Below are 12670 nucleotides of genomic sequence, written 5' to 3' on the forward strand. Positions count from 1 at the left end.
AACCGACTTCAAACCTGCGTGTACTGCGTTACTAGGATTGCAAATAATCCCATCAGCATTTGTACCTTTTGCGTAAAGACTAATAAGATGTAGTTCCTTTTTATCTGACTTGTTTGAGCTGGCTGTTGTGTAGTCGCTCTCATCCATCAAAACCCAAAGAATAGATGCGGGATCCTATGCGCCGAGATCGATGGGTTTAAATAGGAAATTATACAGCCGAACAAATTGATAGGAATCAGGCCTCGATAGAAAAAGTTTATCTGGTAGAATTTGCAGATAAATAGCATGAATGACGATGTTACAAATCTCGGGTCAATGGTCCCAATTACCAATGCTGCATGTCCAGGGTCATGAATAATAATTGTGGCGTAAACATGAGTACAAACAGAAGATTCTTCAAAGACTCCGACATCATTGCACACAACATATAAAACAGATAAGCAATCGAGACAGCAGTCTCTGATCAGTGCGTCTACGGAACTGTATTATCGTAGCGTGTCCCACTCGGGCCTAAGTAAGCAACTTCGGCGTATATCCGCAACGGACAAATTTTGGGGACCTCATGAGTGGATTGCCTGGAGATGGATGTCATGAAGTACAGTGCAGTTACGAGGGTATGAGCTGCTTCATTTTTCGGGGTCTCTGGTATTTCGGGAAAGCCCTCTGCTCGCGCAAGATGACTTTATGGCGATTTCAGGTCGGTGTGAGTAGCTACTTAGCTTGTCACCAGTGTGGATTAACTAACGAACCTTGGCAAAGGATGCAATTGCCGATTGCCCAGCCTTTGCTGGATCTTTGGTCTTCTCAACTCGTTCAACAATGGATAATCTGGACTTCGCTGTAGCGTAGATCTGACAGACTCCACTTTGCCAATTGCGGAACTATCGCCGCACTCAGATGTCGAGCTTGCGAATATCCCAGCGGAGAGTCTCCGTCCTTGCGCGTTAGCTTACGTGCATTGCATCGACTATCTTCAAGGGTCCTTGGAGAAATGAGCCCACCCGCAAGGCAGCAGTGGTAGCTCGCCGGCCACACAACCAACGACCTGAGAGCTCCATAATAGCTCCATTAAATGTCCGATAATGATTTGCCTATAGAAGATATGTGATTCTGGTCTGGACCGAAGGATTCGCACTCCACGAGGCACTACCCATCGGCCGTAAAGAGATGCTTCGAGACAATAACGCCGATCTTCTCGCAAGTTGCAACAGTAAGCGCGGCGATGAAACCCAAAGATGGTAACAGTGACAGTCGACACATCACTAGCTTACTCAAGAGGTAACTGATAACGTACAAGTTCTACAAAAAGGAGAACCCTTAGAGTTTAGACATCTTTATTTCTTGTTACATCGTTTGAACGCATATGCAGGGGGGGTTATCATAAGTCAAAATAAAAAAAGATCATGCCTTTGTGATGAACATGGACTGCACGTTGCAGTAAGCCTTCAGACCGCCAGCGCCGTACTCGTATCCGATACCGCTCTGCTTGTGACCGCCAAATGGCGCATCGTACTGCAGCTCCAAGTGGGTGTTGATCCAGACATTGCCGGCCTTGAGCTTCTTGGCGACGCTCTGCGCCTTCTCGACGTCCTTCGACCAGACCGAAGCGCCGAGACCCATGAGGGTGTCATTGGCGCGGTGAATAACCTCCTTCTCGTCGCTCCACCTGAGGACGGGGAAGACGGGACCTGGGATACCCCCTTGTTAGCCTCGGTGGAGAAACGACGTTTTTCATTTGCAGGAGGGGCGGCACGATTGAGGGGCAAGGACAGGTTGGGCGATTGAGTTCGCCCGTGCATTAATTTCACTTTGAGTAGCGGGAGAACATGAACTCACCGAAAGGTTCCTCGACGACAATCCTCGAGTTGTCAGGCGGGTTGTCAATCATTGTGGGCGTGATGAAGTAGCCCTTGCCGTTGGAGGCGGGCGCGGTGGATCCCGCGGCGACCTTGAGCTTCGTCTCCTCAATGTCCTTGAGGAGCTCCTTGACGCGCTCGAACTGCATCTGGTTTTGGACGGGGCCGAGCATCGTGCCCTCTTGCTGTCCGTCGCCGACGGGCAAGTTCTTGATGGCGGTGGCAATTTCGGCAACAAGCTCGTCGTAAATGGCCTCGTGGATGTAGATGCGCTTGATGGCGATGCAAACCTGTAGTAATTGGTGTCAGCGGCTGTATGACTTTGGCTCTTTGATGGGACTTTTGTCAACCAACTCCTACGTACCTGTCCAGAGTTGTACAGAGCCAACATGGCAATCTGTGCTATGTCAGCTTTGAATCCTCGACTTCCATCGTACACGTTGACATACCTTGGGCGCTACGGCCTTGACGTCGACATCAGGAAGGACGATGGCAGCATCGTTTCCACCACTGCGATTTCACAAGTCAGCGACCAACTCCACACTACCATCCGGGGAGAGGCGGGACGCAAAAAGTCGTCCCAAATCGTCCACTTACAGCTCCAGAGTGACGCGCTTCAGGGTCTTGCTGCAGCTCTCCATCACACGCTTGCCGGTTGCCGTTGAGCCAGTGAAGCTGACCTTGTCGACACCGGGGTGGGAAGTCAACCAGGGGCCGAGGTTGTCGTCACCGCTGAGGGCCTGGAAAATGCCGGGCGGAAAGAATTGCTGCGCCAGCTCGACGAGCTTGAGGTCGCAGTAGGGTGTGAAAGGACTATTGTAGCTTGGTGTTAGTGCCTGGTTTGTGTGCGGAAGATGACAGCGGAAATGGGTCTAGAGCTTACGATGGCTTCAGGATGAAGGCATTTCCGGTGACGAGGGCAGGGGCAATCTTGCCGCATGCTGTTGAGTAGTGTTAGTTGGGAACTTGCGCCGGGCGCATGAGATTGAGAAGGCCTACCGAGGAGGATGGGGACTGGACATGCTAAGTTAGCGGATTGATCGACTAAGACTATGGGAGTGGTACGACTTACAGTTCCAGGGAACGATGCCGACGGCGACGCCCAAGGGGACGTATCTCGTGAGAACGCGGCGATCGGGGTTGTTATCGACAACCTCTTCGGGGAAAGGCAGGTTGGTCATTCCCTTGAAGTGCTTGACGGCCTCGCCGATCTCGAACTGTGCGAAAGGAAGCTGTGCGACGCATGGATTGTTAACACGACTCATTCCGGGCTCATCACGCTCCCACGCCAATGACTTACAGGCTTGCCCTGCTCCTTGGTGAGCATCAGCGCGAACTCCTCGGCGTGCGCCTCGAGAGCCTCACCGAGCTTGAAGAGAGCCTGTTGACGCTCTTCGTACGGTGTTTCGGACCAGGCATCTTGAGCCTTCCTGGCGGCCTGCACGGCTCTGTCGACATCTTCGGGTGTTGAGAGAGGAACCTCGGGGTTGGCCTCGAGGGTAGATGGGTTCGGGCTGTTCCTCGTCTTGCTCGTCGACTCGAGCTTTCCGTCGATGATGTTGTAGAACTTGGTCCAGTCCAGCTTGGACGTGCCGTTCGTGGCCATGATGGACAGCAGTGTGGGATGAGAATGTAGAAGACTGGATGAGATTTAGGGCCCTGGTCTAGGTGCGGGAAGTTACGCTGCGGTCTGGTCCGTGGATTGTGATGGGAAGAGAAAAAAGTATCAGGGTCTGATTTTGGAAACTTGACTGGCACAGATGATCGGGTGAAAAGGAAACGCAGGGCGAGAAGAAGTAGAGGGAGGGGGGGCACTGGATATGGAACATGCGAAAGCGACTACCTTTTGCTTTCTCGACTTTTCTCTCTCTTCCCCCTTCTCCTGATTCTCTCGTCTGGGGGCAAGGAGGGGTCGGTTGGGTTGCTCACAATCGCATTATGAGGAACAATGAACCAGTGGAGGGGCACGAGGAGGGGGACGTGGAGAGAGAACCGGGGCACGTTACCGGGATGCCATGTCTTAGACCGAGGGTCGTTGTCTGGAACCCCGTTTTCGATGTCACGATGGCCGTTGTCGATTGACATGGACTACTCGCAGAATTGGAGCGTGGTAAGCGTGGCCCCGCGGCCAGGCCGGGGTTGTATGGGGATAGTCCAGAGCTATTTCAAATTTGGGGTAGCTCACCCGGCCAAGGCTCCCACTATGGGTAGCTTTGCCTCGCTCTGCGTGGCTCTTCCAGTCTTACTCCTCAGTTTTCCCTGTCTCTGTATCCGTTTTGGAGTAAGAGTAGGATGGATGTTGAAGTGGACGGGAACTGGTTTTGTTCCATTGTGTGTCTCGGTCAGGTTCTAAACTGCCACCCAAACCCGCAACACGCCGCCCCGCGCCGCACCATTACAATCGACAACTCACCCAAGCCAAGCCGCGACGGGGCAAGTGTTGAAACGCGGATGAGTTGATCGGCTTGATAGTCATTGGTGCGTACCGTTATGTAGCGTTATGTAAGCCAGTTTTAGTGTATGGAAAGTATTAAGGTATGCGTAGTGTTGACGCATTGCCATCTTCCGCAGTATGTTTACCGTTGCTGTCAATGCTGACACAGACTCTCTTGCTTCTCGTGCTGCGGGTTGCCCGCAGTAGTCTCTCTAAAGTGACGAAAGGGGGGAAGAAAGTTGGAGACGCAAGACAACAGACGAATTCGAACTCGGCAACGTGCCGCTTTCAACCCCTCCTTTCGCGTTTGGCACTTGTGTCCCGAACCGCACCTATTTCCCCGTAGGTAGGCAGAAGATTGACCTGTGCTTGAACCGATCGTGTTTCTTAGCCGGGTGCATTTGGAGAAAGAGGGTCTGACTCGACCACCATCTGCGCCGTGCTGCCGCCGTTTGTCCACCTTAGCTCGCCTCGCGCTGCGTTTGAGGATTCGCCCTCCCTCCTGCAAGGTTGGTCATGCAGACAGACTCAAGGTCGAGTCAAGCTTTCCACAGCTAATGGTTGGCTGAAATTGCTTCCCCCCAGGTCTTGGGTCTTCCCTCACATCAAGACATTGACCCGCCGGCTCGGCGCCGGCATGAGATGCATGGGGGCACATCTGCGCCAGACTCTATTACCTCGTGCCACGGCTTCGGCAATTGTGGCGGGCTGTAGCAGGCAAAAAGGAGCAAACAGAGCTTGTTCCCGATGGTCTGGCTCGCTTTTACGAAGCTAAGGCAAACCGGCCGGCCAGCTTTCTAGTGTACAAAGTGTGTCAGGGAGGGGTGGAAATGGTTCGGTCCAATTGATCCAGAATGCTCGGGTTCGTTTCTGGTCGCCGAGAGGCCGCGTGCGCGCGCCCGCCCGGCCTCCTTGAAGAATATAACGACATGCATTCCCTCGCAAAGCCCATCTGAATTCCAAAGGGCTCAAAACATATTGAGATTGTAGAGCAATTTATGGCGACTATCATGGGCGGCGAAAGCAACCACAACCGTGCGGTTGTATACACAGAGCCCGGCACCACCCAAACGGAGGTCGTAGAACTACCGATCCCGGAGCCTGGCCCCGGAGAGGTTTTGGTTCGGCTGTGAGTTGACACCTTTATTCAATATCACAAAGTTCAATTACTGATTACGCTATTTACTACTGCAGACAATACTCTGGTGTCTGTCATACCGATTACGGCTTCTGCATGAATGCATTCTCATCGGTCCCATTTCCTACACCAAAAGGTACGTCTCATCTGATTCGAACCGTCGACTCATTAGGCAAGGATCTAATCATGAAATGTCACAGGTCAAGTTGGTGGCCATGAGGGTACGTCAAAACTCCGCGTCGACTTTTAATTCCTCCATCGCGCCTTAGATCGAGTTGTAACTAATGCTCTATAGGAGTCGGCGAAGTCGTCGCCGTAGGCACAGGCGTCACATCGCCTGCGATCGGCGACAGGGTAGGAATCAAATACGCGGCAGATGCATGTCTCAACTGCGGTATGGTCATGATCATCTTACACAACCTACCTCCACTAATACAGCATATCAGATCGATGTCTTCAAGGCGGCGAATCGTCATGTGCACAGGTTAAACTCTCCGGCTACTTCACCCCCGGCACATTCCAACAATACTGCATATCGACGGCACGATACGTCACTCCCGTCCCCGCAGGCCTCGATTCAGCAGAAGCCGCCCCTCTCATGTGCGGCGGCATCAGCGTCTACACAGCCCTCAAGCGCGCCGACGCCCGCCACGGCGACTGGGTTGTCATCGTGGGAGCCGGCGGGGGCCTCGGTCATCTCGCAATCCAATATGCCCGCGTGATTGGGTGCCGTGTCTTGGCTATGGATATCGGCAGCAAGGAGAAATTCTGCCGCGACCTCGGGGCGACGGAATTCGTCGACTTCACGGCCTATCCCAGCGACGAAGACCTCACGGCGGCAATCAAGAAGATTACGGGCGGAGGCGCGAGAATTGTGCTCATGTGCTCGTCTAACAAGAAGGCCTATGTGCAATCACCAAAGTGGCTCGGATTCAGGGGCAAGCTTGTATGCTTGGGTGTTCCTGAGAACAGCAGCCCGGCGATTGCGGACGTAGAACCCATGCTCGTGGACGAGTTGACTATTTTTGGTATGTTTGACTCCGTCATGACGTCTCCTCAACATGTGATAGGCGCATCGTGGATGCGAATGCTTACTTGGATGCTCTGCAGGTGTCAAGACAGGAAACAGACTCGAAGCCAAGGAATGTCTGGAGATCGCAGCACAAGGCAACATTAAAACTCACTTTCAACTTCGGCGGATGAGAAGCTTAACAAAGGTAACTTGATCCATTCCAGAGTGCTTACTTGTCAATGTCTGTACTGATAAAGCGATTTACAGATTTTCGATGAGATGGAGTCTGGGGGCATTCAGGGACGTGTTGTGATCGATTTGAAGTAGACACATGCACATTATCATGATTCCTGTAAATACTCTCAATTTATGATGACTATGAAACGTTCAGAACGCTTCTTTCATTTCACATTCTCCCTTCCTTGAACGGTGGTAGGCAGCGACAAAAAAGCATGTGGTGTAATTTAGTCATCGATCCTCTCCAAGATGCAAATCAAACCGAGATGTTGGGAAGCTCGCCATGTTCCAGCCAGTTGTTGGGGATGTGGTCAGCAGTGGAAGGCTGCCCAAACAACCAAGTCAAACCCGATAAGTGCCACGAGAGTGCCACGAGAGACAGTGCCACAAGTGCCGACTCGGCTCGTCAACAACCGGGGTAAACTCCAGCTTACCACAGTATATGCCGAGATTGCGGGACAGCTTAGACGAGCTAGACGATAGAGTTCAATTAAGCTGTTGGGCTGTGCTGGCAAGCTCGGCTCATGGCGTCGGCAACCCGCGTCGAGGGTCAAGCGGCCCCGGGCCATCTTTCGCGCCACCCCGTTTTGATCCCGCCGGGCTAATTAACCCCATTGCGGGGAAACGGCGGGGGGAAACAAGAGGCCCATCGAGATCTTTCCCCAGACTTCCAGCCTCAGACGCCCGAGATCCATGATGATGTCGCGGGGAAACGGGGAGACTTCTCATTTTCTGACAGCTCTTCCCCAGACTCCACCGACACGCAGGCGCGGCCCCGCGCTGGGGAAGATCACAACCCCATGGGCACAAGATTCTACCCCAGACTTGTCGAGTCAGAAACCGTTGAACATGCTGAGTCGTCTTCTCACATGATGGCTGGCGGGTAGGCACATTCTGCAACGGGCCACAGAGACCACAAAGGGGCCTTGTTCCAGATCTCCAAGCCTCGTCATAGTGCTTCGGGTTCTGAGGCGTGGGTTAGGGGTAATCAGGCCAGATGAGTTATCAGGCACACATGAATGGTCGAGCTAGTAGTGATCGTGGTTCTGCAGCGACCATCCCGAAATGGGGTGGCAGTTTTTCTGACTCGAAGCTTCATTGAGCTATTGGGTTCCCAATTGGGTTATTGGTGATTGGTCTCTTCTGACACGTCTTGTTTGCTTCCTAACGCCAAGTTGGGTTGATTTGTTGGATGGCAGCAGATGCCGTTCTGACGCAGTGATTTCCTCATGCGCCTCACTCGATTTGTCGAGGAGTTGCATTCAAATCCATCCAGATAGTATTTACCAAGCCTTTGAAAGCGACTCCATCCTTATCCGCTTTCTCAAAAAAGAGACTCCTCTCCTCTTATTCATTTCTTGCGTGGTGAACAAGCCACAAGCGCAGCCAGAATTTGGCATGACAAACACCAAAAAATGGCAATGACAGACCTCCAGATCTTTCAGGCTCATGGCCTGTTCTTCGTTTTGGGCACTCAGCTCCACGTCTTTGTTTTCCGTAAAGGAGAATGGGACACAGCTACTACCAGACTCTTTAGGAACTTCACCCTGGGCATTGGGTTGCTGACGGCAGCCCTTTCCCGGGGAGCTCCTGAGACCTTCCCGACCAACGCAGCTGCGCTTAAGACAGCTGGGTCTCTCACGGCCGCGCTCGTCGCTGGAATCTACACGAGTTTGCTTGTGTACCGCGCGGCATTCCACCGGCTCAATGGCTTCAAGGGACCGTTCCTGGCGAGACTCTCAAACCTGTGGATCACGTCGCGAGCTGTCAAGGAGTTGCACATGTATACCGAGGTTCAACAACTCCATGAACAATACGGCGACATCGTAAGAATCGGTAAGGAACTCTATCAAATCTTGCCATACAGATCAAGAATGCTAATGTCAATGGCTTAAGGCCCGACGGAGTTGTCTATCAACAATCCAAAGGCCGTTCTTCCAATCCACTCGAATCGCTCACCGTGTACCAAAGGCCCGTGGTATGGAGTCCTGCATCCCATGTACTCGTTACAGCTCGTCCGAGACAAGCAAGAGCACGCGCAAAGGCGTAAGAGTTGGGATCGAGGGTTCAGCTCGAAAGGTAATCCAAGAACTTGCCCAGAGACGTTTTGGGATTTCGCAACTAACAAGAGGACTAGCGCTTAGAGACTATGAGTTCCGGGTTGCCGACTACACCAATCAGCTACTTGCAAGCATCGATAAGAACAAGGGAAAGCCATTCAATATTTCAGATTGGTTCAACTTTTACAGCTTCGATGTCATGGGAGACTTGGCTTTCGGCAAGTCCTTTGGCATGCTCAAGGAAGGCATCAAGCACTACTTTATGACTTCCTTACACCAAGACATGCAGGCTATTGGCATGTTCAGCCATATGCTATGGCTCTTCCCCATCTTCAAAAACACGCCAGTCTTGAATGAAAACAACAAGCGGTTTTGGAAATTTGTCACATCTCAGGTGGACGAGAGAATCGCGGTATGATGAGCCACCAGTCCGGGTCGAGGGATATGCATGCTAATTGTCATCAAATTCAAGAACCCCCCGGACCGCCCAGACGTCTTCTCATGGATCTTGGAGGAGTACCAATCCCTCAAGAACCCGACTTGGCAAGACACCCTCAACCTATACGGCGATGCCTACCTTATCATCGTTGCAGGAAGGTAAGTGATGTCTCGCATCCCACTTTGATATCCCACTTTATGAGTCCAAACTCAGCTGACGTTGTATTGGCGAATTCGTAAAGCGACACTACAGCTGCATCCCTTACTTGTCTCTTTTTCGAGCTAGCCCAGAAGCCGGATGTCTACCAACGTCTAAGGGAGGAGATCGACGACTACTTTGCGCAGAATGCGGAGCCTGAACACTCCGCACTGTCAAAGCTCCCGTACCTGCAGGCGTGCATCGACGAGACGTTGAGGCTTCACCCTCCCGTTCCGTCGGGCGTGCAGCGCATGACCCCGCCCGAGGGCATAGATATTGACGGGACGTTCATTCCGGGTGACACAATCATCCAGGTGCCTACGCACACCATGTTCAGAGGCAAGTCTCAAAAAGAAATGGTTTCATCTTTCATCGTTGTCTCGGCTGATGGAGTGTGTCTGTCGTACAAGACGTTGCTTGCTGACTGTGGCGAATAACGAATAGATGAGCGCCTGTTCCCGCAGGCAAACGAGTTCATTCCCGAGCGGTGGACCTCTCGGCCCGATCTGGCCAAAGACCCTGCCGCATTTGTTCCCTTTGGTACAGGTAAGCACTTAACTTCATTACCTCCCTCACCTGTTTGGGCCGATCGGTGCGACGTGAGAGCTGACGACAAGGATGAATCACGGCAGGCAAGTACTCGTGCGTCGGAAAGCAGCTGGGCTTGATGGAGATCCGTTACTGCGCCAGCCAAATTATTAACCGATATGATGTTGCATTCGCCCCAGGGCAGAAGGCAGAAGCGTTTATTGATGGCAAAAAGGATGGTTTTACACTGTCGCTGCCGGAGTTGGAAGTGATTTTCAAAGCGAGGGAGGCGGGAAAAGTGACAGCTTAACAAATGAGTGAGAAAGAGATGACGATTGGAGGTAACACAAGACTGCTAAGGCTGGAATGTCTTATAAGCCATGTTTAATATGTGGGCGAGGTATCCGAGGTATCCAGTGACATATCACAATTTGACGATCGACGTTGCAAAGCCAACAGAAACCCACTTTGCGCATGGATAACTCTGGCAGTTCGGAATCGAGTTTCGATAGGGCGCAAGGCTTGGTGTGGCTACACGAGCTGAAGGGTCTGCAGGGGACGGTAAGGCTTTAGTAGGTTTTTAGGGAAAAGTAGACTAGAAATTCCGTCCGGACACGGCATCCGCGGAATGTCAAAGTAGTGCTAATTAGCCCCCGTTGGAGTTTGGCTTGCCTGGGAAATCCTTCTCTTAGTACTAGCACAGTTGTCGACTCTTGCGACTGAGACACTCTAAGACCAATGCGATGGAGTGGAGGGTCGCCGGCTAGCATTTCCCACCATTTCCCAACCGCTGATTTGTCGCTTTTTCTGGGCTAATTGCGTGCGGAGCTATGGCGTCCGAACTCTATCAGAGCCACGCGAAGCCACCGATGGCAGAGTTTAAGCCCAATGTCACATAGGAATCCCAGCTCAGCTAGACCAGGGCGGGCAAGACAAGGCAAGGAGAGAGAGAGAGACAGAGAGAGAGAGCGAAAGAGAGCTACAGGACAAGCAAGTGCCATGTCCACTGTACAGCACGGCAAGGGTGGCCGCATTTTACCCCACATTCTTTGGTCTTTCTTCTCAACTTCTCATCCACCCCTCTTCCCTCCTTGCTACACTACCATATTCTCAGGCTGTTGTATCTGTCTTCGAATGTATGTCGATGGTGTGGCCGGGATGCCCGTCCAAGCCCTGTCTCTGCTGCCTCTTACTGTCTGTCTGTCTCGATACACGATTGGTTAATTAAACCTCAAGGAGTAAGCTTCCTTTTGTCTTTTCAACTCCCGGTCCCCTTTTTCTCCCCATTAGTATTGATGCCCGCCCGATCCACTTCTGCACATCTACCGTCAACTTTCTTCGACACTATCCGGACCCGTGCCCGGGCTAATAATCGATATCTCATCTTTCCGCTGACAAAACCAAGCTTTCCCATCATCCGCTTGCGAAAGATAGGGCCCAAACCAGCGGACCACGCGAGGAGAAAGCACAAACACTTGGCCCCTCAAGCGCGGACGCGCTTTTATTCTCGTTGACTCTTTTCTCTCTTTTCTGCCCATAATCTTCTTTCATAAAAGAAGAAGGGAAGAGCTATGGCGTCCAATGGACCAGACGATGATGCCCCCACACCATCAGCAGCAACAGGAGGAGGAGCTCCGCCAGCCAAGGTCCCCTCCGAAAAGGAGCTCGCCCGCAAAATCCGGAAGCGCGAGCTCGATCGCCGGGCCCAAAGGCAGGCTCGTGAGCGCACCCGCAACCGCATCGCCGAGCTCGAGGCCCAGGTCAAGGAGCTCCGAAAGGATGACTCGACGAGGCTGTCGGCCGCCATGGAGCAGCTGGCCGCCGTCACGCGCGAGCGTGACGGCCTGTTCGACACCTTCAAGTCCATCGAGCAGACGATCCGCGACCATGTGCTGCCGAGCCGCCCAACCCCAGCGACACAGCAACGCTCGCCGCCTCCCACCGTGACAGCGTCAACATCCCTGCCACGAGCAGGCTCAGCAGCCTCTCGGGATGCGACTATGCTTACGGAGCTCTCGGCGCCAACCTACACCGCACCCATGGGCCTGCTGCCCGAAACCCCCGCCGCCCACGACGTCCACGGTTTCCACGGTAGTGTCAATGGCGCCGTCGTCGGCAGGGTGCCGAACGCGTTCCCGGCATCCAGTGTACACGCGCCCAGCGTCCACGCACCCAGCTCCACGTCGGACAGCCAGGACTTTGTAGACGACGAAGACGACGACGGGGACGATGCCCCAGACGATCCCAATCTCATTGTGCCACCGCCCGAGGCGCACTGCGACTGCGTCACTGTCCGGACTCCCGCAGGCCCAGCACTCCCGAGGGTGAATGTGTGGCGGGCTGTTAACCAGGTCTTGGCGAAACGGTGTCGCATATCAAAGGAAGCTCACGCGGTCGAGGACACCAACGACGAGGACATTCCCGTGCGGGTACTACTCGAAGGCTGGGATGCCGTCGCAAAGACCCGTTCATTGTCCAAGTTGTGGAGAAAGCTTCGCAGGGTTGACGAGTTGTGCTTCATGACTTGCCCGCCGACGGAACGGCTGGCGATCCTTCGAACTATGCACCTGTTGCTGCAGTATCACTCCGATCCCACCCCGGAACGCTATGCTAAGCTACCCACCTGGTATCTGAAGAGGTTTGTCAAACAACTGTGTGGACGCGCTAGTCCTAGACGTATGCTGATCTCTTGCAGACCATCACAGGCGATGCCTCACTCCTATGCCATCGACTTCTTTGTATGGTACGTAGATACATCTTTATGGTAA

The 12670-nt window shown here is 53.0% G+C and overlaps 4 protein-coding genes across 4 annotated transcripts; 3 read left to right on the top strand and 1 right to left on the bottom strand.

Annotated features, from left to right (window-relative positions):
* Window positions 1-1401: 1401 nt before the first annotated feature.
* On the bottom strand, window positions 1402-3462 carry N0V96_004262 (uncharacterized protein; the record flags this gene model as incomplete). Its single annotated transcript, XM_065757066.1, has 8 exons — window positions 1402-1688; window positions 1837-2146; window positions 2221-2253; window positions 2306-2366; window positions 2454-2669; window positions 2740-2797; window positions 2929-3088; window positions 3157-3462. The coding sequence occupies 8 exons, from the start codon at window positions 3460-3462 to the stop codon at window positions 1402-1404; spliced, it is 1431 nt and encodes a 476-aa protein (XP_065614279.1).
* Window positions 3463-5619: 2157 nt separating this feature from the next.
* On the top strand, window positions 5620-6605 carry N0V96_004263 (uncharacterized protein; the record flags this gene model as incomplete). Its single annotated transcript, XM_065757067.1, has 2 exons — window positions 5620-5649; window positions 5913-6605. The coding sequence occupies 2 exons, from the start codon at window positions 5620-5622 to the stop codon at window positions 6603-6605; spliced, it is 723 nt and encodes a 240-aa protein (XP_065614280.1).
* Window positions 6606-8092: 1487 nt separating this feature from the next.
* Window positions 8093-10212, top strand: N0V96_004264 (uncharacterized protein; the record flags this gene model as incomplete). Its single annotated transcript, XM_065757068.1, has 6 exons — window positions 8093-8513; window positions 8815-9149; window positions 9210-9334; window positions 9493-9770; window positions 9819-9920; window positions 10007-10212. The coding sequence occupies 6 exons, from the start codon at window positions 8093-8095 to the stop codon at window positions 10210-10212; spliced, it is 1467 nt and encodes a 488-aa protein (XP_065614281.1).
* Window positions 10213-11060: 848 nt separating this feature from the next.
* Window positions 11061-12670, top strand: N0V96_004265 (uncharacterized protein; the record flags this gene model as incomplete). The annotated part of the gene is made up of 2 exons (XM_065757069.1): window positions 11061-11066; window positions 11459-12670. The coding sequence occupies 2 exons, from the start codon at window positions 11061-11063 to the stop codon at window positions 12668-12670; spliced, it is 1218 nt and encodes a 405-aa protein (XP_065614282.1).

This window comes from Colletotrichum fioriniae (genome assembly GCF_027942845.1).
Source record: "Colletotrichum fioriniae strain IMI 355084 chromosome Unknown scaffold_4, whole genome shotgun sequence".
NCBI lineage: Eukaryota > Fungi > Ascomycota > Sordariomycetes > Glomerellales > Glomerellaceae > Colletotrichum > Colletotrichum fioriniae.